General features: G+C 49.3%; 1 protein-coding gene across 1 annotated transcript in view; it reads left to right on the forward strand.

Moving 5' to 3' along the window:
- The first annotated feature begins 5,530 nt into the window (after positions 1–5,530).
- The window catches only part of PNPLA1 (patatin like domain 1, omega-hydroxyceramide transacylase), a 44,188-nt gene continuing 23,973 nt past the window's right edge, over positions 5,531–25,745 (forward strand). The window contains exon 1 of the mRNA XM_045777820.2: positions 5,531–6,129. Coding sequence (XP_045633776.2) covers positions 5,925–6,129 — 205 coding nt within the window. The 5' untranslated portion in view covers positions 5,531–5,924. The remainder of the gene's footprint in view (positions 6,130–25,745) is intronic.

Consider the following 25,745-nt stretch of genomic DNA (forward strand, 5'->3'; position numbering starts at 1 on the left):
GGAGCACACATTTCCTACACAAACAAGCGATCTGGAGTCCAGACTCTGACCAACCTCCTCCATCGGGCTCCTACACTCCAGAAGGTGACATTTCTCTGCCCTCATCACCCAGGGCCAACTACCAGACAGCTAGAGACCACCGCTAGAGTTCACAGCCCTGGTGTGGCATGCCCCCTGGTCTCTGGAAATGTGAGTGTAGTAGTTCCCTCCCCACCCCCTCTTCACCAGTGGCTCGCTTTCCGTGGTTTCAGTTACCAGTGGTCAACCATAGACCGGAAGCAGATGATCCTCCTTCTGACGTCATGCCAGAAAGTCGGTAGTAACCCCATGCCGTGTCCCATGCCCGCGTCGGTCACCGCACATCATCTCATGACGTGGGCATCTTGTCATCTCCCATCAGCATGAGAAGGGTGAGTACAGTACAGTAAGAAATTTCGAGAGAGAGAGACCACATTCACACAACTTTTATTACAGAATTTTGTTATAGTTGTGTTATTCTTCATTACGGCTGCTAATCTCTTACTTACTGTGCCTAATTCATAAATTAGACTTTATCATAGGTATGTACATATAGGAAAAAATATTGTATACATAGGGCTCAGTACTATCCACGGTTTCAGGGATCCATAGGGGGGACCACTGTAATAAAAATCTTCTTTCAATGGCATTAGCCTCTCCCATCATTGCTCAGTCCCCTCCGTACATTCAGATGTTGTGGGTGCAATTGATACACCCACACCGTGACCTGAAAAATTCCCATCCCCTGCAAAGGGAGTTGTATATAAGGGTGCTCACTGCGGCACTGCTGGTTATAGTGAAACGTTGGAAGCAACCAGAATGTCCATCGGTAGAATGATAAGTATGTTGTCCCGTGGTCCCATAATGGGTTACCCAAAAGCAGCAAAGTGGAAAAGATGAGAGCCTTGTGTATCACAACACGGAATGAAAATGGCAAATCACAGAATAAATCAATGTGTTTGCTTACGTGAAATTTAGAAATATGTATAAAACAATACTATACATTGTTTATAGGTCATATTCATGTAATAAAAGTGTAAAAACATGCAGGAGACAGATTCTGTCCAATCCGACCTGGTTTCCCGTGGGAAGGAGAGTGGGAGGTAAGGTTAGGAAAGGGTTCAAAGGAGGTTTCACCTCCATCTGTGGTGTTTCGCTCCTTTAAGTCCAAACAAATATTTGACCAAGATGTGGTGAAATGTTAAGGTTGTTCAATATGTCTCGTAGGTACTTGGATGTTTGCTGTTCTATTTTTGGTACTTTACTGTATGTGGAAGCTGTTTCATAATGAGAAGATATGATTTAGGCTGCATGAATTATCTCAAGGTCGTACAAAGGACAACATGACAGGATGTCAGCAAGCCCTGTCCCCACCTCCGTTGTGTCAGATTTTCTCCTCTCTCCCTAAGCCTCATTTTAGAAAGTTGCTGACTTTTTAGAAAAAGGTGTAAACACTTGCACCACACAGAGAATACACCGATAGTCGATCGACTATTCTTTTGCTATCCTCAGTGCGGTAGCCAGCCTCCAAATCAGCCCTTAACAATTCCTACCTTCTGGTATTCACACCCCTCCTACATTTTACCAGGGTTGGCCTGTGTGGCCAAAAGAATATGGCGGAAGGGATGGTATCGCTTTTGAGATGAGGTTATAAAAAGACTACAATTTCCATATTGGGTTCACACTATTTCTTGTTCATCTCTCCCTCTCTCTTTCTCTCTCTTCCTCTCTCTCACTTTCTTGCATCTCACTCTGGGAAAAGCACACTGTCATTTCATAAGCAGCCCCTTGGAGAGGTCCATGTGGTGAGGTATCAGAGCTTTTTATCAATAGCCAGCAAAGAACCGATGCCCACCAACAGCCATGAGAGTGTTGAACCACTCAGATAAGCCATTTCTGGCTTCCTAATGCTCAGAAACTGTATAAGATCATGTTATTGTGAGGTATTAAGTGGTGAGGTAATCTGTGACACAGCAATAGGTAACTAATACACTGTGTGTGTCCGCCATGTTTCCCCTGATGGCTACAAGATGACGGCCATAGCTCCAAACATCGAGTTCTCACAGGGCAGCATCTCAGGCAGAAAGAATGGCGGATGGACCAAAAGGGGCTCTCCCTATGTGCCTTTCTCCTTTTACCAAAGAGGAAACTCTTCCTCAGAAGCCACCAGCAGATTTCCCCTTGCTTCTCACTGACCACAAGTGGATTTTATGATGGCTTCTAGATGCAAGGGGGGCTGAAAAATCAAGTATCAGGTCTTTCAGCTGCTTTACAGGGACACGGGCAAAGAACAAGTGGACGGGGAATGGCTACCGTGTGGCAACCACAGGAGCTACCAGCCCTTCCCACAGTTTCACTTTGTCTGGTTATTTCCGCCCAGCTCTCTTCACTTTTCCCTTCACGCTCTGTATTCATTGTGAACTGGAAAGTAGGTCTTCATTAGATTCAGGTTAAACATTATTGGCAAGATTATTCATGGGTGATGTCGTGACCTTCATACTCGCTCACCTCAAGAAACAACCAGTTTCTTCACTAAATAAACATTTTACAAGGTTTGAGCAGAGGGTGGTGTGCCGTCAATGAAGAGCTAACCCTCAGAATCCGGATGCTGTCTTTCTCCCTGAGAGCGGTGCCCTGGGCGGCTTCACATATTTTATACTTACGGGAACTCCGGGTTCTTCTGTAAATTTGTTTTGGGTCGTCCTGTTGGGATCATGTGTGCTGAGCCGTCTCTGTTTCTTGCCCGTGACTGCCTCGGGGGCTGCTGAGTCACACAGGCAGTGCTAACTTAGTTCAAAACCCCTGACAGGATTATGAATTGCCTTGAAAAATCAAATGCAGAAATGCTGGAATGTGATCCTTTCCTGATGTCGTCCACTTGAAGTCCCTGGGGCTTTCAGTATAACGTCAGGAACAAGGGGAAATGAGGTGAACCTTCGCAGTTGTTCAACTCCGAGGCCCAGGACAGGCGAGGCCTGCGGCCCACCGGCCCTCGTCAGACGCACTCATTGGAGACTGCGGCCTAACTCAACAGCCAGGCTTCGAAGCGAGGGCGCCTGAGGCCATGTCAGGACAAGACACCGTCCTTGGAAGGATGGTAGGCGCCAGCCTTGTCGAGCTGGGGCAGCCAGTGTAGAGCAAGGGAGTCCTGCTTCCTGTCTCACTGGGGAGAGCGAGGTGAACCAGGAAGGAGAATACTTGTCCAAGGTTGCCTTTCTTCAACATAGCCCTGTGCCAACCTTCTCCGACCGCCCGCTCGTCTCCGCTGCCTCAATGGCAGGGGTCTCTGCCCCTCTCTGGAGGCTTCCCACCCCCTGCCTCCAGCTCCAGCGTCGTCTTGTCTTCTCAGATACGTCTCAAAGTGAACTCACCTCTACCCAGTTTCCCCAGCTCTGCCCCAGTTTCCTTAAGTCAGCCAAGGGCCGACCTACCCCTCCCGACCCCCAGGCTAAAATGAGGCGTCAGCAGTGACTCATCCTCATCCAAGCAGTGCCCTGGTCGGGAGAGTCTCTGCGGCTGTGGCTTCATTAACTTGTCTTCCTTCAGCTGCTGGCCTGGCCTGGCCTCCAACGTCGCTGGGAGCTACGGTGCTATTCACCTTCCTCATCCTCCAGTCCAGGTCTGAGCCCCCTGCCAGCTCCTCCCGCATGTCGCGAATGGATCACGCCTTTCTCTTCCCACCCCACCTTTCCATTCCACCTCATCTCCCAGGTCCATCTGTTCCAGAAGCCTTGACCCTTACCACCCTTAATAATAACAGATGTACCACATGCCAGGCCTTTCACAGCCATATCTTTACAGCCACAGCATAGGTATTATTGTCCTTTTCACAGATGAGGAAAACTGAGGCCAGAAGCAGTTACACAGGTCACGTTGCCTATAAATAGCAGAGCTGGGATTCAGCCCCAGGTCGGTGTGCTCCAAAGCCCTTCGTCCTGTGTAACCGCTCACCATCACCCCATCCCTCCTCTTCTGTTCCTTACCACTATGCCCTCCCTCTTCCTTCCAGCTTCTTCACATCCCCCAACCCATGGCTCCACCACTTAGCTTCTCAGGGTTCCAGCCCACGCCACTCACCCTCATATCTTAACTTTCCTGGCAGGAATCTCAGCCCAGCACAAGTTGGTCCTTAATTATACACTGCCTCGTGTGTTTCTCTGGTTATTTCATGTTTGCTGGTCTTATTCCCAGGAAGCCTGTGAGTGTCTGAGTTAGGGGATGATGCTTCCACCCACTCGTGACCCCTGGACCCCCTTTACTGAGCTGGGTGCGCAAATACTCCATGGACCTGACCTGCTTTCCCAGGAAGGAGGCCGGGTCCTGATGCAACTCCACCCTGTGGCATCCCACCTTCCACCCCAGCGGTAAGCCACGGGCCTGTGTGTGTGCACACGGACACACACGTCTTCCCTGTTACACACATTTAATCAAAAGGTCTCTTCCCAAATGGAGGAGGCAATTATGTATCTGGAACTATCCACCCAAGAGAGAAAACTCCCTCCTAACTGAATCCTGGGTGTTGCCCGCATTGTGGATTCCAGTGTGGACCAGGGAGGCCAAGAGTTGATGGGAGTTCCCTGCGTCGGGGGCGTCAGGGGAAGCATTGACATCACATCCTAACAGAGTATGGAGCTGGACTGAGCATTGAGTGGGGAACTCGGTGTCTCGATTCTCATTCTGCTCCTGCCACTGTATGGTCTTGGGGGGAGGGGAGAGATGTGATTGTGCCAGCTTTGCGATATCCTAGACAGAGAAGTTTGTGGGCTGAGGAGGGGCCCTCCTCTCCAGGGCCACACTGCACAGCTCCAGAGGGGGCATGACCAGTAGCCAACCTGGGTCCCCAGACACCACCTCTTTTGCCCTCGGGGCTCCAAAACACCTCTGACCCCAGTGCCCCCATATCTGGCTTCCTAAACTGTTCATTCTTGAGGTTAAATATCGCCATCTCAAATCTATCATTAGAAGAGCGTGCAGTATGAAGTTCCAAACCCTTAGAATGATCTAGATTTCAGACTGACTTTTTTCCTATATACTTAGGAGACAACACGAAAGTGTGGGACTTGGTAAGAGGGTGCTACAGGTGAGTGGGTCAATGTAGGACCGGGGAGAAAGGGTGGGGAGAGATGGAGAGGCGATGGTGGGTGGGGCCCTGAAGCCTGACTTCTCTTCCTTCACAGTTTTGCCCGTGGCCTGTTCTAACATGTGAACAAACACAAGTTCTTACGACAGAACAAATAAAAACAATTGTGTAACACACCACACACGCCCCGCAGAGCCTGGAGAAGGAGCCCGGGGAGGGGTGACGCTGGCGGGGGCATGGGTGGTGTGAGTGTGTCCCCCTCCAAAGCCATAATCAACCTGCTGGCTTGGGCCCCTGGGGGGGAGGGGACAACTTCCTCTCGGAGGGAGGCCTGCATCTAATCCCTTTGCTGCAGCAGCGTCAGAGACAGGCCCCCTCTGATAACCATCTGGGAGGTGCTGCAGCTCAGCGTGTGAAGTCCTGGGCCGAGGGCTGAGCAGTGCCTGCCTCTTTGGGATGGTCCCGGCGGCAGCAGCCAAGGCTATGAGGCATAGGCAGCCCGGGCCCAGGGCTGAGGAGTTTGTGCCCGCGATGAATCTAGCCACGCAATGAAGCCAGGGGGGTGCTCGCGGGCCCAAGACGCTGCTCACACGTTCGGGGTGCCTTCTGCACCTCGACCTGGGCCTGAAGCCTTTTACCAGCCTTTGGGACTGCCTCCTGGAGGAGCTCAACAGGCCCAGGCAGTGGCTGCGTACGCCACCCGTGGGTGTCCCAGCCGAGCCAGGAGAGACGGCCCCTTTCCAGGCTGCGGGCTGGCAGGGAGGCTTGGCCTGAGTCCCAGCCGGAGCGCAGCAGCCGGAGAGGCCAGCACGGAGCGGCCGAGGAGATGGAGGAACAGGTGTTCAAGGGGGACCCAGACACTCCTCATTCCATCTCCTTCTCGGGCAGTGGATTTCTCTCCTTCTACCAGGCGGGGGCCGTGGATGCCCTCCGAGACTTGGCCCCCCGGATGCTGGAAACGACCCATCGCTTTGCTGGGACATCAGCAGGTGCGGTGGTCGCGGCTCTGGTCATCTGCGGGATTGAAATGGGTAAGGCCTTTGTTCTGGGTTCCCTGGGGCAGCCTCTGACGAGAGCCCCCATAGTGGGGCCTGAGGATCACTTGGGGACACTTTGGCGGAACAGAGCCAGGCCTTCTGGGTGGTGGGAAAGGAAGAGGAGGGTCCAGTGGGATGGCAGGTGGCTGGGACGTTTGAGGTTGGGGTCAGCCAGGTCCCAGGCTCTGACCCACTCTCAGATGGGTCCCAGGTGTGGACCCATCTCTCCCGGCCCCCCCCCCCCCCGCAACACTCTTCTGTGATGCCCTGTGTGCCAGGGCCCGGGAGAGGGAAAGGCAACAGCTCCCTCCAATGCCCTGGTCGTGGAAGTTACGCCATGACACAGACACTGGGGTGAAGTGTCATTCCTGTTTGGCCTCTTTTAAAGTGCACACATCCCCGGGTGGGGCAATACTTCACATCGTGACTCCCTTGGCGGGGCAGGCTTGTCAGCGCAGCTTCCAGCTGGCTGGAGACGTAGAAGCCTTGGGGCCACGGGGATGAGCCAGAGGGGGAGAAACCAGGAAGGAATTCGGGAGATCTCACTTAGCCTTCTTTCCTGCTGGTCCGGGGCCCCAGAGAGAAGGATGGGGTCCCACGTCTGACAGAGAGGGCAGAAGGGCCCTCCTGTGCAGGGGAAGCAGACACGTGCCCAGCAGTCCTACATTGTGGGTCTAGACCAGCGTCCTCACGGGCTGCCTCGAGTGCCTCTATTCATTCACTGTGCTACTGGACAAAGTCTGTGCTCCCATGAAGCAGACATTCTAGAGAGACGAGACAGAAAGTAAACATTCAGACAGGTAACCTTATGATGTCACCGGAGGACACCATGAGATCTATGAATAAATGATAGCAGGAAAGGGGCAGAGAATGAAGTGGGGGCTGTTTTACAAAGAGTGGGCAGGGAAGCCCATTTGGAGGAGGCAACATTCAAACAGAGACCCGAGTGATGTGAAGATGGGGGAAAGAACTTTCCGGGTGGAGGAGCGTCCAGGGAGCCAGGGAGTGGGAGCAAAGAGTAGGGAGCAGGGGGAGGGGGGGTGGGGGTGGAGGCTGGAGAGGCAGGCAGGGGTCATATGGCGCGTGCACCATGAGCCGGAAGCTCTGGTTCCACTGGGAGAGCTGGGGAGCACCGGTAGTCTGTCAGGGGGGACGGGGCAGGCGGTGAAGAGCGTGTGCTCCAGGGGCACTGGATCCCAGCTCTGCCATTTCACCATGTGGACCTGGGACAAATGAGGGAATGCCCCGTGCCTCCGTGCCTCCGTTTCTGCACCTGTGAAGTGGAAATTCCACCTGTACCTAATTCCCAGTGTCGTTAAAGGATTGACCGAGCTTGAGTGACCGGTACTCCCAGTGCCTGGCACAAGGCAACTGCCTGGTGTGTGTTCACTACCTGGATGGGTTTTTAAGGGCCCTCAAATGCTGGGCAGAGTTGGAGTGGGAAGGGTGGCCACAAGGAGACTAGCGGGAGACTATGGTGTGCACGTCTAGCCAGGGATGAGCACAGCAGGTAGCCGGGTCTTGAGGGGCAGTGAGAAGCCGGTGGGTTCAGGATGAACTTTGGAGGGAGAGCCAGTGAGTGAAATTTGCCAAAGGGCCAGCTGCTGTGCTGGAGGAAGGGGTGCAGGCGGGCCGCCCTCCTGCCTGGGACCTGAGCGCCGAGTGAGAAGTCTGTCTTCATTGCAAAGAATAATAGTGATGCCCATTCACCGAGTACCTTATGGGCAAGATAATTTTTTCCTTTCAATATTTCACAAGTAATACATTCTTTCTCACTGTAAAAAAATTCAAACAATGCAAAAATATATAGGGTTTTTTCTTTTTAAAGCCTCTGCTCACCCCCCTTGTCCCCAATCCCACTCTCCCTCCTGTAGCCAGTTCTAAGTGGTCCGCTTAGATCCTTCTAGATCTTTTTTTATTTCATTTAAAAACACTTTTTAATTCCGATATAGTTAACATAGAGTATTGCATTAGCTTCAGGCGTACGATACAGCGATTCAACAATTCTATACATGACTCAGTGCTCATCATGGCAAGGGCGCTCTTACCACCTTCACCTGTTTCGCCCATCCCCCCCACCTCCCTTCTGGCAACCATCTGTTTGTTCTCTACGGTTAAGAGTCAGTTTGGGGTTTTTTTTTCTTTTTGTCCTTGTTCGCTTGTTTTGTTTCTTGAAGTCCATATAGGAGTGAAATCATGGTATTTGTCTTTTCTGCCTCGCTTATTTCACTTAACATTATACCCTCAAGGTCCAACCACTTCGTTGCAAATGGCAAGATTGCGTTCTTTTTTTATGGCTGAGTAATTAACCATTCATCTATCAATGGACACTTGGGCGGCTATTATAAATAACGCTGCAATAAACATAGAGGTGCATCTATCCTTCCAAATTAGTAAAACACTAATTTTGTGTTCTTTGGGTAAACACCCAACGGTGAAATTGCTGGATCATATGGTAGTTCTATTTTTAATTTTTTTGAGGAAACTCCATACTGTTCCCTAGTGGCTGCACCAGTTTGCATTCCCACCAACAATGCACAAGTATTCCCCTTTTCGCTGCATACTCACCAACACTTGTTGTTTCTTGCATTTTTGATTTTAGTCATTCTGACAGGTGGGAGGTGCTGTCTCCTTGTGGTTTTGATTTGCATTTGCCTGATGATGAGTGATGTGGAGCATCTTTTCATGTGTCCCTTGGCCCTCCTACACCTTTTCTGACGCCCAGAGTCCTCTTTGAACTTAGTAGCAGTTGATGTTTCCGTCACGCAATAGACCCTAGAACAAGCCTTCAGAAAGGGGCTGGGTGAGAGCCTGCCCTCTCTTGTCCGGGAATCACAGAACTCCTGCCCTTGGAGACATCCTGCCTCTGGGATCCTCTCCCTTTCCGGGTGTCTGTGTCACTCACCTCCTCCATTGCTCCCACCCTCTTCATGTCTTTACTGCGACTTTTTACAATACACTCTCTGAGAGAGTCAATGGCGTTTCCATCTCTGGCATTCACGGACTAGTCGGAATTCATTCGTTTCCATCAGTTCCACCCATACTGCCAAAAACGGACTCGGACAGGCTGTGGGAGGCACGGACAGCAGCTGAGAGGCATTAAAACCCATGGGGACACCTAACTGTAGGTGTGACCGAGGCCTGGACCACGCGCACTGCCCGTGATCCGAGAGAAGTTCAGGGAGGAGTGAGATCTCAGGGAGGAGTGAGATCCCTGCGGGACTTGCCCTTATCATTCGGCACCTGTCGATGGGATTTTTCCACGTCATTCCAGCCTCCTTCTTTCAGGTTAACTGCATTGTAATTTACTGTTGACTAGCACTTCCTTCCATCAGGCGCTGTGGTAAGTCTCGGCATATTAACTCACCCAGTCCTCACAGCAACCCCTGACATGAAAACTTATTGTCTCCATTTACAGAGGAGGAAACTGAGTCACAGAAGGCTTACCTCACTTGCCTAAAGTGAAACAAACAAACACGTGGTAAATCTGGGATTAGAACCCAGTCTGGCTCAACTTTTCTTTCTTTCTTTCTTTCTTTCTTTCTTTCTTTCTTTCTTTCTTTCTTTCCTTGTATTTAAAAAAAATTTTTTTTAATTTATTTATTTTAGAAAGAGAGTATGCACAAGTGGGGGAAGGGGCAAAGAGAGAGGTGGGTGCAGACTCTGCGCTGAGCATGGAGCCCAATGTGGGGCTCAATGAGATCATTGACCTGAGCCAAAACCAAGAGTTGGACGCTTAGCCGACTGAGCCCCCCAGGCACCCGGGCCTCGCCTTTTAAAGCACTCTGTTTCCCGACAAAGCAGCGTCAGGGAGTGCCGGTGCTGGTTGTATGGGTCCTGGGGTCAGGGAAGCCTCTCAGAGCAGGTGGGATTTGCACCCGGATCTGGAGGGGGTGAGGGAGTGGGCCATGAGACTCTCTGGGGAGAGCATTCTACAAAGAGGGCCAAGTGACTTGTGTAATGTCCTGTCATCAGTCTGAAGCAGAGCAAGAAGCAGGACTCCGTTTCCTGACTGTCTTTGAGGATCTTTACCTCTTTCAGTATATATTCCATTAAGACTGTATCATGGCTCATCTAGCCGTTCTGTGGACGCAACAGCCACGTTTCTGTTATAAACAACACTGCAGTGAATATGCTTGTTTGAGACTCTCATACCCACATAGAATGTTTCCTTGGGATATGCCTTCACATTAACGTTACCAGACTTGGGGAGCCTGGGTGGCTCAGTTGGTTAAGCGTCTTCGGCTCAGGTCAGGATCCCAGGGTCCTGGGATCAAGCCCACATTGGGCTTCCAGCTCGGCAGGGAGCCTGCTTCTCCCTCTGCCTGCTGCTCCCCCTGCTTGTGTTCTCTCTCTCTCTCTAATAAATAAAGTCTTTAAAAAAAAGGAAAAGAAAAATGGGTTCTTTTTTCCAATGGCATTTTCTAATCTAATTGATTATTGTTGATAAAAAGGAATGTTGATTGATTTTTCGCATCGATCTTGTTTTGAGAAAACTTGTGAACGTTCTTAATAGTTCCAAAAGTTTGTTGGTAGATTATTTCATATTTTACGTGTAAACAGTCACCGTATCTCCATATAACCAGAGGTATGTCTCTTTTTAAAAAAATTCTTTGGGATGCTTGGGTGGCTCAGTCGGTTAAACCTCTGACTCATGATTTCCTCTCAGATCATGATCTCAGGGTTGTGAGATCAAGCCCCACACGGGGTTCTGTGCTGGGTATGGAGCCTGCTTAGGATTCCCTCTTCCTCTGCCCCTCCCCTCCCCCACTCATGTGCGCATGCTCTCTGTCTCTCTCTCCCTTAAAAAAAATCTTCAACGCGGCATGCGGGGCCTCTCTCCTCCAGGTCACACTCCCTCCTCTTGTTCCAGTCTGGGCTCTCTGCCCTGGGATTGCATGTTTCTCCCTGTGAAAGCAGAGGCAGCAGTGGGTCCACTTTCTGGAGGTGTGTGCCAAGCCCCGTGATAGGACCAATTTGGGGCACGTGAAAATGTTTATAAAAACACTTAGCACAGTGCCTGGTTTTCATTAGTGATGCAGTGAAGGTTTCTGTTCATTCGTTCATGTACCCGAGGATAGATGGTCTTTGTGACAGCTGGTGGGGGACGCGGCATTTCCAATCTGCTCAAAAGTGGGTCTGGGAACTTGCCCCCAGGCTGTAGTCGTAGTTGCATAATTTTGACAGCTAAAATTGTTTCTTATTGAAGAATGGGGCTTTGGTGGGCTTCAAACCCCATGTCCACTTTAGCTACTGCTTGGCACCTTTCCCCCTGTAAAAACTACACGGCAAGCCCTCCCTCCCTCCCTTCCTTCCTTCCACAAGTGTTTTCTGAGCATACGCTAGGCTCTGCAGAGAACACAGAGTTATAACACAAAATGAAACTCCGCCTTCGTCCTCAAGGAACTTATAGTCTACTCAAACTTAAAGACAGCTCCCAAGCAGGTGTAACACAAGAAATTTCCAGCTGAATGTTGGACAATTCAAAGGCAGAGGAGTGCAGGGGAAGGGAGCGACACCTGCAGTGGTAGGAAGCCTCACGGAAGTGGCATCTGAGCTGGAGCTTGAGAGGTGAGGAGAGCTTCCACGGGGAGGGACAGGTCGGGCAGGAGCCTGGGCTTCTCTGAGGCCCGAGCATTACAACACAACCGTAACACAGCGGGGAAACTGATGCCTCCAGGGGCTGGGGAATGGAGCAGGTTGACTGATGGCAGGGGCTTTGTGCCAGCGTCAGAGAAGTAGCTTTTGGCTCAGTGAGAGTTGCCCAAGATGGGAAAGGGCCACTCCTGAAGAAAGGAGCACCTGCGCTGGGAGAGGCCGACGCAGAAGCTGGGAGGCGCCTGTCTCGTTGCTGTTCCCGTGGGTCCCCTTCACTGGGTGCAGTCACCGAGATGACCTATAAACCTGAGGTCTCCAGATTCCTAGACTGAAACACACTGGGAGAAATATTGTTTATGTTGTGACCCCATGTAAATATAATTCTTAAAAAAAAAAAAGTTTCCAGATAGGGTACCATACTTTTCTGCCATAATTTTAATATTCTCTTCCAGTCATTAAAGCAAACTTCATCAAATCAGGGGTCCTCTCAGCTGCATATTCAAATCACCCGGGGCGCTTTTCCACTGCCCAGGCTTCTCACCAAGCGAATTAAATCACGATCCCCCAGGGCAGAACTTGCTGTTGTTTTTTCCACCCCCAGGGGATTCCTCTGTGCAGCCCCGGTGGAGACCCAGTGCGCTTTGGAAAACGAAGAGGCACCACCTCCCTCAGACTCTCTGAATGTCTGACCAGGCAGTGGAAATGGGTCGGGCATTTCCTATGCAAACCTGCAACATGCCCAGCACAGTCCTGGACTAATGACGATTCTCTGATTATTAATGGGGAATGGCTTTTCCCAGGATAAAGAGAAACCGTTTCAGTACAGTAGCTTCAGGTTGGAGGAGATTCTGTGAATTCCTCTGGCTGGCCACAAATGAGGAAGACTGATTTTGTTAAGGAGTGGGTCCCTCCCTTCCCCTTAGCCCATCCCCTGTGGAAACCACTTTTCAGAGAGGATGGCGGACACCCCTGGCCCAGAGTCTCCCCTCCGGCTGTCTTTATTTTTCTCCTCTACACCCACCTGCTTTGGTCTTTAACTTGCAAGAACAGCGCTATTGAGATATCATTCACATACCATACAGTTCACCCATTTAAATCTTATAATTCAATGACTTTTAGTATATTCACAAAGTGGTGCATCCATGATCAGAATCATTATAGAACATTTTAATTACCTCCAAAAGAAAGCCCATACACCTTAGCTGTCACCCCTCAATTCCTGCACCCCCCAAGTGTCTGGCAGCTGCTAACCTACTTTCTGTCTCTGTAGATTCGTCTAGTCTGGACACTTCATATCAATGGGATCACACGATATGTGGTCTTTTGTGTTCAGCTTCTTTTATTTATTTTTTTAATATTTTTTCTTAGATTTTATTTATTTATTTATTTGAGAGAGAGAGCATGAGCGGGGGGTGGGGAAGGGGCAGAGGGATAGGGAGAAGCAGACTCCCCGCTGAGTAGGGAGCCCGAAGCGGGACTTGATCCCAGGACCCTGAGATCATGACTTGAGCTGGAGGCAGACGCTTAACCGACTGAGCCACCCAGGCACCCCTCGGCTTCTTTTATGTAGCAGAATGTTTTCAAGTGCATCCGTATTATAACCTGTGCTAGTGTTTCATTCTTTTTATTATTGAATAATATTCTATTGTGTGGATATAACACATTTTATTTATCTATAAAGCTTCATGTACATTTTTAACACTTATTAATAACCCTTTTTAACGAAAAGATCTCAAACATGTTGGAGAGGGCAGTATCATGGACTCCCAGGGACCCATCCTATAACTTCAGTAGGTTCCAGCATCTACCAACTGGGTTTCAGCCACAGACTCCCCGCCCTGCTTTGCTTTGTTTTCTTTTTTATATTTTTTGGTTTGTAATGATTTTACAAACCGAAGTCTGTATGGAAGTTGCCTGTAGCCTCACCAGGCCCTGTTTTCGGTGCGAGTGTCTCTGTGCAGACAAGGCCTGTGAGCCCGAGGAAGCCCGAGGGAGCGGAGCTGGGTGATTCACTCGCACGCAACTCAGGACAGTGCAGGGCCGGCACCTGCTTCCAAAGCTGTTCCCCAGCTCCTCCCGGGGCGGGGTGGGGGGGGGGAGGGGGGCGGGAAGCGACAAGAAGACGGAGCTGACGTTTAGCTGAGCTCATCAAGTGACTTTGTTTTGGCCTCTAAAAGTAATTATTTTCCAATACTCTCACATTGCCTTCTCGACAATGATAACCTTGGCTTCCCCACCCCGCCTCCACTGCCCCAAACACCCAAACCACTAAATAAAATATTAAAAGGGTGGGGCCAAGGGTCAGGGCTGGGTTTGGGAGCTTTTCTTTTCACTTCCACAGTAAGTAGTCTCAGGATGCCTCCGTTCTCTGCCTCTGCTCTCAGGCTGTTCCCTCTCTGAAGAACAACGTCCCTGCTTCTCTCCCTACGGAACATCTCCCCATCCTCCAAGGCCTCAGACGTCACCTCCCCTGAGAGTGAGTGAATCCTGATTCCCTTTAGGCACTGACTCCCTCGTGCTCCCACAGCCGGCTCTAGGATAGTGCTTGTCTCAGAGGCCAGAGTCCCCACGGGAAAGAGCACCTGACTAGGAATCCGGCTCTCGGGATTCTGAGAACCAAAGTGTCCCAGGGACAGATCATGAGCCCAGCTGGCCACACGCATGGCTTTCACGTGGTCTTTCACAGTAGGATTTAGTAAGGAGGGAGGTGGGGTTCCAACCAAAGCTGGTGTGACCCCAACATCCAAACTCTCTCCACCCCTCCTTGCCCTCTGGTCCCAGGAATCCACTCAGCATTGAGTGACCTTGGACAAATGGCCCTGAGCTCAGCTCAGCTACTGTACCTGGGAGAGGAGTGCCTGCCTCCCCCTCTCTACCGCCTGGCTCTGGAAATCACAGTGGTGTCTATGAACGAGCTTTGCAGACGAAGGGATTGATACTACACTTGCTTTGTTGGGACAGCAGAGGCTTCAGCCAGGCAGAAGAGCATGGCTCACGCATGTGGTCTTTGCACGCCAGCCCCCCAAGGCTGGTGTGGTGGCTCCACAGAGTTAGGACCCAGGTTTCTTCCATCGTGTTGTTCACAGTCCAACAGGGATCCCCACAACGTCTTCATTCCAGCTAGCTGGCGAGGAAAAAGGCAAGGGCACACCTCTTCCCTTTAAGGGCAGGCCTTGAAGGTGGTACACATGATGTCACCTTACACCCCATGGATCTGAACTTGGTCACAGGGCCACATCTGACCGCAAGGGAGACTGGAAAATGTAGACTATTCTGGGAAGCCATGTGTCCAGCTAAAAATCGTAGGTTCGGTTACTAAGGAAGAAGAGAAGAATGGATGGTGGGGACAACTAGCAGTCTCTGCCACAACCACCACACTTGGAGATATGATGATGCTGGAAAAACTCAGTCCCTGTCTGGGACCAAGACCATGACTCCATAACCACCAGGTCAAGTCCAGTCTGTTGGCTGGGGAGGGTCTCAGTTCTGAGCCATCAGTAGGCTGCCCTCCGGGCAGCTGAGGGTGTGAGTGCCTTAATCTTGCTACAGGGCCTGGGCAGGGCATCACGGCACCCATGACATCCCCTACCTAAAATGACCTTCTGGTTTTCTCTCGAGAGATGTTACCTCCTCCCAAGACACCTTCCCATTGCACCCTACTGGATCTCTTTCCACTGTCTCTAGTTTACCCACAGAATCTGGCCACCTGTCCTAGCCCTTGAGGATATACGGTCTTCATTGTTTCAGAAGCTGTGTCTTATTTCATCAGCCAGGTTGATTGAGCCATCTGAGGTCTTATGGGTCCCATGGCTCCACACACTGCTTGTCAAACAAGAAATGCTTGATAAACTCCTGACAATTGCTGGCCATTGGCAGGCATGACGTGGAATGTGTTTTTGCAATTTCTCTTTTGGGATTTACCTGACTCTTAGATAACTTTCTGCACGTATGGATATGACTTGACTTACAATACTAGAATTTCACAGAAGGAAGGTCAGTGAGTCCAACTTTTTCATTTTATAGATACTTGTATTTAGACTCTGGGAGAGGAAGTAACTGTTGAGGCAGACCTCGCTTAAGCCAGTGGTTTCCCAGCTGTGTTCTGAGACACCCCCAAGTTCCATGGGAAGGAGGGAGCTTGAGGGGAGGGGGGAGCAAGGGAACAGGGAGAGGACACACCGAAGCCCCAACTTCAATAAGGATAGTCCTGCTACTGTCCATTCTTTTAAAAATTTTATTTAGAGGAAATTTTCCAATGATTTTTTTTTTTGATTTGAAGCCACCGTGTGACTCTAATCCACTTGGTGTGCAGACAAAGAAGTTGAGGCCGGATCCTGGATGAGTTACGGTGATAAAGTATACTGCTCCCTCCTTCCTTCCTTCTAGGTCCTAGGGATCCAGCAGTGAACGAAACAGCTGTCTGCCGTTATGAAGCTGACATTGTCTTGGTGAAAGCAAGCCATAAATAACCAAACACATAGGAAAACATCAGCATTCATGCTCCAAGGAGAAAATAAAGCAGGGGAGGGGTGTGGTGAATGATTAAAGGGTGAAGTTTCAGGTGCGCAGGTCAGGGGAGGCCTCTTGGAGGCGGAAGGAAGGGAGGAGGAGCCACGTGAGCTCAGAGAGGTGTTCCAGGCTGAGAGACCTGCGGTGCAAATGCACTTGAATGCTCAGAAAGGAAGGCAGCTGTCCTTCTAGACAGAAAATGGGCTTTAAAACGACCTTGCAAAGTACATGAGAGGGCCAGAGGAGCAGCAAGGGCCCTGCCCCACATACCCAGGCACAGCGGGACCCAGTATGCCCCCTCCCATGAAGATGGAATCCGCTACAGGTGGGTTGGTCTGCCTCCCACATCTGGGCCAGTGCTGCTTCAGGCAGCTCCGGCCATCCCAGTGACCAAAGGCCTCCTGGGGCCCTGGAGCCAAGGATGGCTGAAGTTATTGTCATTGGCAGGTGGCTCAGGTGTGTTCCAGGCATTGGGCCCATTGGAGCCTCAAGGACCTGTGCTGGGAGAACAAGACTACTTTGTGAGAACCTTGGCTCTGGTACCTCCTTTTTTCAGTCACCTGCGTGCCTGTCTTTGTCACTCGGTCAAGGAACAAGACACCCCAGGGTTGGTGGAGAATGCAGCTCCCAGGAAGGAGGAGGCGGGGGCAGGTGTTCCAGCTCTGCCACTAATCTCAGTGGGTCCTTGTCCAGCCAGTGACCTGCCTCCCCCTTGGTTTTCCCATCTCTAACTTGATGGGGGGAGTGGGAGCACATCCTTTGGCCATTGCAGTAAGGGACAAAAGAAGTCATGGGTGTTCCTGGCACAGTGCCTGGCAAATATTAGTCACAAAATAAGTCTTTGATGAATGAAGGCTGAGTGAATGGAAGAACAAATAAAAAGAATATTATCTTGAAATAAAAAAGCATAAGTGAAGCAGCATTTTCCAAACTTGATTGAAGAATGTCCTTCATTGTTAAACTTAATAAAACAAAGATTACTAGGCTCCAACCCGGTCCAATTAATATTTTTAATATTTTAATTGTGAGCTCATTTGCACAAGGACTTAGTTTTCCTGGGAATTCTGTGTGGCGTGGGCAGTGGCAAGGCCCATCTGAGCTGGTTTGCCTTGGCCCTGGCCAGGCACCCGAGGGTTATCACAAACTCAGGATCAATTCTCATGGTAATTACCCTGGTGGGTTGTGTCAGTTCAAACTCTAAACCGCCTGTAATGCAGGCAAGGAGCTTTGCATCTCTATGGGAGACTGAGTTTTTTCACCCAGAGCCCTGGCAGAGATAAGCTACTGGCACCTTTCACTGGGCCAGCAGTTGTTGGAGCATCCTGGCTTTCAGCAGGGGTGTCAGTGCCCCTCACACAGCCAGGACCACGGCCTCTGTTCCTGCCCGTTTCTGGTCTGATAACCACATCATCAGCTTTCTCCTGGCGCTGGCTTTCAGTTCCTTCATTTGTTCCCCTTCTTTCTTGTGAGTTCAATCACGTCTCACGATTTTTATATCAGGCCCTCTGTTGTTGCTATTCCTGAAGCTGGAAAGGTTCCTGTAATGCTGGAGCGGAAAGTCTCCAAAATTCCTTAAGACAGTAAGGAGAACCTCCATTTTTTCCTGCGCGTGCGTGTGTGCGTCCCTGCGCGCGTACGCGCCTGCACGCATGCGTATACGTGTGCGCGCGTCCTAGGTGGAACCTGGATTTCAGTTCTGGCTGCTGGGTGCACGTTCGGAATCAAAATGTGTTCATCGGAAATCATTCGCAGTTACTTATCTGCCCGAGATGGCAATATTTCCTGTAAAAAGTCACTCTGCTCTGATTCGTGTCTTGATGTCATGCTATTAACAGCTATTTATCAAGCACTTAGAATGTGCCAGGCACTGTGCTCAACGCCTTGCACGAATCATTTAATTCTCTCACAACTCCAAGGCAGACGCTATACTTATACCCATTTTAGAAAGGAAGAAACAGGTATTTAGAGAGATTAGATAACTTGCCATGGTTTATACAGCAGAGCCAAGACTGAGCTCTCTCTTAATTTCTACCTTCTCCATCCTCTTAAATCACAAGTTCAGATGTTGCTTTGCAAGCAACTTAACACCTTTCCTGCCAAACTCTGTGACCAAGCAATTATTTGCACATTGCTTAAGAAAGTGAGATCAAATGACATAATAAATGCAAAAGGGACTTTTTATAAAATCTGTAGAAGTGACATCACTGTGTGGTGATGGTCGTAACCCGCACTACCATGTTGAGATCAGTATCTTTTAAGTCACTCAAAGTAACGTGTGTTTTACATGTTTAACCTTTCCAGCCAAGTGGATAAAGGTTTCTTTCTCCCAAACAATCCTCTCAATTTTTAAGTTGAAGAGAATTGAATGGCAAATCTGGTCAAACTCTGAATGTGTTGGGTACACAGTAGAAATATCTAACAATTTAGAAAACAACTCATGCGGGTGAGGTCCTGCAATTCATTTCCCCCAACATCAGCAGGCATTACCTGAGCCCCTGCTGAGTGGCAGGCTCTGTGTGTCTAACAGCCGTGGTCAACGGTGTTTGCTTGTTTACTTCAATTATAATAAACATTTAATTCTGGAATATTGCTAGATTTACAGCAAGGTTGCTAGAGACCATACAGGTAGTTTGATATGTCCTTCACCCAGTTCTCCCCTAATGTGAGCATCTTCATACCTATGGTACACTTGTCAACGCTAAGACATCAACATTGGTATGTTACTATTAACGATATATTTTGCCAGTTTTTCTACTAATGTCCTTTTTCTGTCCCAGGATCTAATCCAGGATCCCTCACTGCATTTGGTGGATTCATTTCTAAACCAGCTCACTCAGTATTAAGATAGTATTGTCTTTCTTGCTTCGCTTTGGGATTAAATTCAGCAAAGATAGGGAGCTCCATTTCCAATACTATAGGGAAAACAGGCAAACAAACAATAAACAAACGTCCAGATCAGTTTGACTCCCATTTGAGTCAGGAGTTGACCCATTGCTCCAATTCTGTCCTCATGAAATCACCCCATAAGGAAGAATCTCCTCCTCGGCCCCAGCTCAGGGCCTTGTGTCCATCAATGTGGGGGCAGGAGGTAGGACCAGGCCTGACAGAGAAAACTGTTCTGTGGTTTGCTTTCTCACAACCCCAGATCCAGCTGAGTCACTGGTTTCCTCTTTCCTGACCACCAGGTGGAAAGATCCCTAACAGCCCGATAGAAAAGACATTCTTTGATCTCCTTCTTCAGTTCACTCATTCATTCATTTTGTTAAACATTCATTAATTTATTCAGCAAACATTTAAGTTCCTACAGTGTGCTAGGTACTGAACTAAGTGCTGGGAGCGTAATGTGGAATGAAACAGAAATAGTCCCTGCTCGTGGAACATTAAATATTTTATTTATTCATTCTTGAATACCTACTAAGTGTTCAGCACTGAGCTAGGCAATCATGGGGGAGAAGGTATTCTTAATACACGACTTGTCCTCAAGGGATGCAGCTAGCCAGCGAAGCAGGACAGACCACTCAAGACAGCCTGAGATAAATGGTGTGGACAGTAAGGGGAGACAGAGAGTGAACAGTGGGGGTGAGCAGGGAGGGCTTCGAGGAGGAGGCCCAGATCTTAAGCTGGACTTAAGGGTGAGGTCTGCATAGAAAGAAAAGAAAGAAAGAAAGAAAGAAAGAAAGAAAGAAAGAAAGAAAGAAAGAAAGAAAGAAAGAAAGAAAGAAAGAAAGAAGAAAGAAAAAAAGGAATGAAACACTAGCACAGGCTATAATACAGACACACTTGAAAACATTCTGCTACATAAAAGAAGCCAAGGGGCACCTGGGTGGCTCAGCCGTTAAGCGTCTGCCTTCAGCTCAGGTCGTGATCCCAGGGTCCTGGGATCGAGCCCCGCATCCGGCTCCCTGCTCGGCAGGAAGCCTGCTTCTCCCTGTCACACTCCCCTTGCTTGTGTTCCCTCTCTTGCTGTCTCTCTCTGTCAAATAAATAAATAAAATCTTAAACAAACAACAAACTTTGAAGACTGGAGGGTGACAAGTTCACACCTCTTGCCTTATCTCAGGGTCCCCTCAGTAGTGCAGGGAGAGTCTGGAGGGTAGGACAGGCCAGAGCCCAGAAAGGAGACAATATTGGTTTCTACTTTGGAGCAGGATCCCAAAGAGACTTCTGGTCCACCAAAGAAAACAGTCAGAGAGAAAAGAGCAAGGGCAATGGCCCTCAGAACATTCTGAGGCTCCAGAGAACCTTCTCGATATATTCCCTCTCTGCCTGTTTTATCTCAAGGTGATTAACAGATCCTTCTGTGGAAAATTGGGGAGATTGTGCCTGGATTCTGGGGGAGAGGCACACAGGGGCCAGGGGAGGCTCCAGGTGCTGGAAAGAGCCCCACAGTTACCTTGATAGGAACCCAGGTGAGGAACCAGTGGGAGGCACCGCTGTTTCCATGGCAACCTGATATAAACCGATATGAAATTTAAAGCCAATTCTATAGTAAACTCTTAGGGTTAGGAAAAGGTGGAAGATTGTTATTATCTGCAGAAGGTATTGGTTTGGGTTGTGTGTGTGTGTGTGTGTGTGTGTGTGTGTTTAAGTGCTTACTAGGTCAGAGTTGTTTCGCCTTTGGTTAAAGCCTTATAATGTGCATTCAGAACAGAGTAGGAAAAGGTGAGTTTTCTCATACATGCCACTTCCAGTGTCTGTTACTATAGACTGTGTGACCCAGGGCATATCCACCCTTTTTCATTTCTCCATCCATCCAACCGCCCAGCCATCCAGCCATATTTACGGAGCGTAATCTTCATCCTGGGCTCGATTTCTTATCTACAAATGAGAGAATTAGTCTGGTTTCGTATTTTGACCTAGGCTCCTAGAATCTTAGGAGTTTTGAGGTGGTGCTTTCAGCAGCCACCTTCCTGGGGTGGGATGGGGCGACGCAGCAGAGTCTTGGCTTCAACCTAGAACAGCCCGGCTTTTAGCTGCTTTATGTATTGGATTTCCGCTTGAGGTTTCTTTTGAACAAAGGCTCCCTGACGGAAAACTCGCTGCCCCAGAAGGTCTCTATGGATCTTGCCGTGGCAACACTGCCGCTTCAAGCCAAACTAGTTTTCAATCAATGCCCCTGCAGTGTGGGGTATGGAAATAAAATGGCGAATAAACCAGGGTCACTACCCCTGGGGGGCTCGCTGTCACTGTGAGGATAAACTGAGATTGTAAGCGTGAAAACCCGCTTGGGTAAAAGACTGTGGTTAAGATAATAATAATTTTTATTACGATAGTGCAGTCGGACAGTCAAGGTCTACCCACAGGGAAATGCGGCCTATAATTCAGCCTGCAATTAGGGACCAGGTAGGAGCAGCAGACTCCCAGGTGCTCCACGCAGGGACTTCGAGAATTGCAGGGCTTTCCTGGGAACGCAGCTCTGCTTGCCGCCGTCTCCCCTGGGGCCGCTGCGCCGCCAGCTTCCCCCCCGCGCTTATCGCGCCTGCTACCGGGGAGCGGGGCCGGCGGCGGGAGGAGGGGGGCGCCTGGCGGTGATTGGCTGAGCCGGAGGTTGTTGCTAGGCTACCAGTCCGCGGGAGACTGGGGCCACGGAGTCCCATCCTCCGCGGCGCATCTCTCCCCCACCCCAGACCCCATCCGGGCACCCTGGGAAGGAGATTACCCCGCAGTCTGAATTGTCGGCTGCCAGGGGCCCATCTTTCTAGGATTTTTTTTCACTTGGCAGGAGGTCATGTGGAGGAGGGGAAGAGAAGCTGTTTTATTCTCGGATCACCTTCAGTAAGCTGCTTCTCTTTCTGGACCTCAGTGACCTCCTTCGATTCCTGAGGTCTATTCATTTATTCATTATTCATGCATGCATTCATGTTTATTAAGTGCCTCCTATGTTCCAGGCACCATATCAGGAACTAGGGACAAAAGGATAAACAAGATAGAGGCCATCCTTGCTCTCACGAAGCTGGGGTTGGGTTGGGGCCGGGGGTGGGGGGGTGGGGGGGTGGAGGACATTGGACATTTAAGCAAATAAATAAGATAATAAGATAAACACACATCTAATCCCCTTCCTTCCTCTTCGGTGATATTTCTAAGCCCTGTCCCTTCTCCCTACTAAGTCTGTGGGGCCCCCAAGTTGACAAGGGAGTGAGTGCAGATGCTGACAGTGCCTTTACTATCACCTCACTGCACTCTGAAACAGAGGGACACTCTCATCTCCACAGTGCTTTTACTTTGCTCTTTTGCACCCCAAAGTGAGCCTGAGCATGCCTCAATAAAGATATGGGGCAGGGGTCATTGTCGCCTGTTCAGGTGAGAAAGCCCAAAGCCAGAAACATCAAGAAGACTTCTCCACGGTCACAAGGAGAATTACTGGCATAGCCTAACCGATAGTGAGCACTTACTATGCGCAGGAATAAAAAAAAAAAAATCTGCCTCATAACAACCCAGTTAAGGTATTATTATTCCCATTTTATAGGTGGCAAAATTGAGACTGCAAGAAGTTATTTGACTTGCCAGTGCTGGCCCAGATAGTATGGGGCAAAGCTGGGATTTAAACCACATCCCCCGGCTCCACGGCCAGAACTCTTTCCACGAAATGGATCCGGTCCTAGAAAAGATTGGCTGAGACCTGGAGTGGCTTCCAAATGCCCTTCGAAATCTCCTAGTCCCTGGATCTTATTTATTTATTTTTCTATTGAAATTCTTGGCACAATAGACTCATAAAACTTGATGAATTGGCCACAGTTACCAATACAGTTGACCTTGTTATCTGTCCCTCTGTCTGGGATGATCTTGCCTTCAAGCGTTTACTGGGTAACGATGTCGAGTAGCCCTTCCCTGTGAGTGTCTCCATCACTTGCTTTTCCTCCCCATCAGGTTTTACTGAACAAACATTGTGCACCCACCAGGGGTCATGGGAGGCTTGGTAGGCAAAGGTGAGTATGGCCCATCCTTGCTCTCGAGGAGTTCCCAGCTTATAGTGAAGGTTTCTGAAGGACCTTCCGTAGGCAAAGCACAGTGATAGGCCTTAGAGGGGAAGGACCATAAGGATCTTCCCCCAAAGAATCTTCTTCTTGGCTTAGGAGACAGACCACACTTAGATAATAAAAGGTGTGAAAGGAGGTAGGAGGAAGCAGAAGTGAATGTAGCAAATGTGGGCTGGGGGTGGGAGAGCCAACCTTGAGTCTCCTGCGGTGCTGCTTTTAAATGCCATCTTGCTGTGGTCAGTGTGGGATACCGTGTCTCAGAGCCCAGCAGCCTGCAGCTTGGAAGAAGGACTTTAAATGGGAGAAGGTGCTGGAAAGTACAGAGATGCCTAAAGAAGCAAGCTAAATTTATCCCTTCTCCCAGCACCCAGCAATTGCTATGCTTAACACTCGACTTTCTATCAACAGAGACTTGTTTAACCAGATTAGTTGCTTCTCCCTTGGCTGGGGAAAGAGAGAGAAAGGAGGGAGAGACACATTCAAGCGTCTGCCCCTGGCTCAGGTCATGATCTCTATGATCTCAGGGTCCTGGGATCGAGCCCTGTATCAGGCTCTCTGCTCAGCAGGGAGTCTGCTTCTCCCTCTCTCTCTGTGCCCTCTCTCTCTCTCTCTCTCTCAAATAAATAAATAAATAAATAATCTTTAAAAAAGAAGGAAGGAGGGAAGGAAGGAAGGAAGGAAGGAAGGAAGGAAGGAAGGAAGGAAGGAAGGGGACAAAGAGAGACAGAAAGGGATGGTCAGAGAATGAAGACAGAGAGACCTGAAAAGGAGCAAGGAGAGATAGGGATAAAGGCAGCCTTTGCCCCAGAGCCCCAGTGAACAGCAGGAAAGAATGTGAAACTGGACACCTGAGAGGGGGAAATCAGACAATCTCCTGCCCCCTCCCTCCCCGACTACATGATCCTGGCTGGAGCATTGCTGATTTCTAGACAGCACCACTTTCAGATGCGAGTGTCCTGGGGATGTCTATACTATTTCTATTGTCTTGGCCACTGCTTTGTCCCTGTTACCCATCACCGCTCCCGAAGAGCTGAGAGTGGACCGTAAATGGATGATACATGAAAGCCATGATTAAACCAAGCAGTACAAGATGAAATATGCATGCTTTTGACCTAGCATTCCCACCTCTAGGAATTTATCCTAAGGACAATAATTACGGACATTGAGAAAAAAATTAGCATGAAATTATTCCCTACAGCATTGTTTAGAAAAGGAAAGAAACAAACTGCATGTCCAACCCCCACTGGGCACCAGCTCAGCAAATAATGGTATAACCTTACAGTAGCTTTCCGTGCTACTCGTAAACTGCGTCTAAATAGGTACTTATTGATGTGGAAAGACCTGATTTATTAGGTTAAAAAAAACAAAACTAAGTTACAAAATAATGTATACACTATGACTCCATGTAAGTATTCTTACATGTAAGAATACGTATAAAGCATAGAGTCTAGGGGCTCCTGGGTAGCGCAGTCATTAAGCGTCTGCCTTCGGCTCAGGGCGTGATCCCGGCGTTCTGGGATCGAGTCCCACATCGGGCTCCTCCGCTGGGAGCCTGCTTCTTCCTCTCCCACTCCCCTGCTGTGTTCCCTCTCTCACTGGCTGGCTCTCTGTCAAATAAATAAAATCTTTAAAAAAAAAAAAAGAAAATATCATAGAGTCTAGGAGGACGTAAACTAGATGTTACTCTCTGGTTGAAGGGCTTCCAAGACACTTTAATTTTTTTTCTTTTTGCCTTTTTAAAAAGATTTTATTTTATTTATTTTATTTATTATTTATTTGATATATAAAAAAGATTTTCTGATTTTTGATTTGATATAAAAAAAGATTTTATTTATTTATTTGAGACAGAGAGAGAACACAAGCTGGGGGAGAGGGGCAGAGGGAGAGGAAAAGGGAGAAGCAGACCCCCCTGAGCAGGGAGCCCGATGAGGGGCTCCACCCCAAGACCCCGGGATCATGACCTGCAGCAAAGGCAGATGCTTAACCGACTCAACCACCCCCATATCTGCAATTTTAACAATTATTTCCCCCCCAAGGAACATGTATTTCTTGTGCAGTGGGAACGAATTTCCTTCCATCGTCCCAGCGAGCCTCTCCTGCGGGGAGTCCTGGTGTGGAGGGGCAAACTGAACCAGCAGGTGCTCCTGGCTCAGAGGCATTGTGGGAAAAGCCACCAACCCATCCAAGTCCCCTCAAGCGGCTCATTAAGAATTCCAAAAACAGGGGCGCCTGGGTGGCTCAGTCGTTAAGCGTCTGCCTTGGGCTCAGATCATGATTCCAGGGTCCTGGGATCGAGCCCCGCATCAGCATTGGGCTCCCTGCTCAGCGGGAAGCCTGTTTTCACCCTCTCCCACTCCTCCTACTTGTGTTCCCTCTCTCTCTCACACTGTCAAATAAATAAATAAAATCTTTAAAAGAAAAAAAAAAGAATTGCAAAACAGCGTGTCCCCACCCTGGTCTGACTCCCCATCCTGACCGGTCTTGTGGGCGAGAACTCAGTGACCTAGCCCTTTGGTATCTAAACGC

Source organism: Ursus americanus, chromosome 32, assembly GCF_024610735.1.
Source record: "Ursus americanus isolate L20-20 chromosome 32, mUrsAme1.1.p, whole genome shotgun sequence".
Classification (NCBI taxonomy): domain Eukaryota; kingdom Metazoa; phylum Chordata; class Mammalia; order Carnivora; family Ursidae; genus Ursus; species Ursus americanus.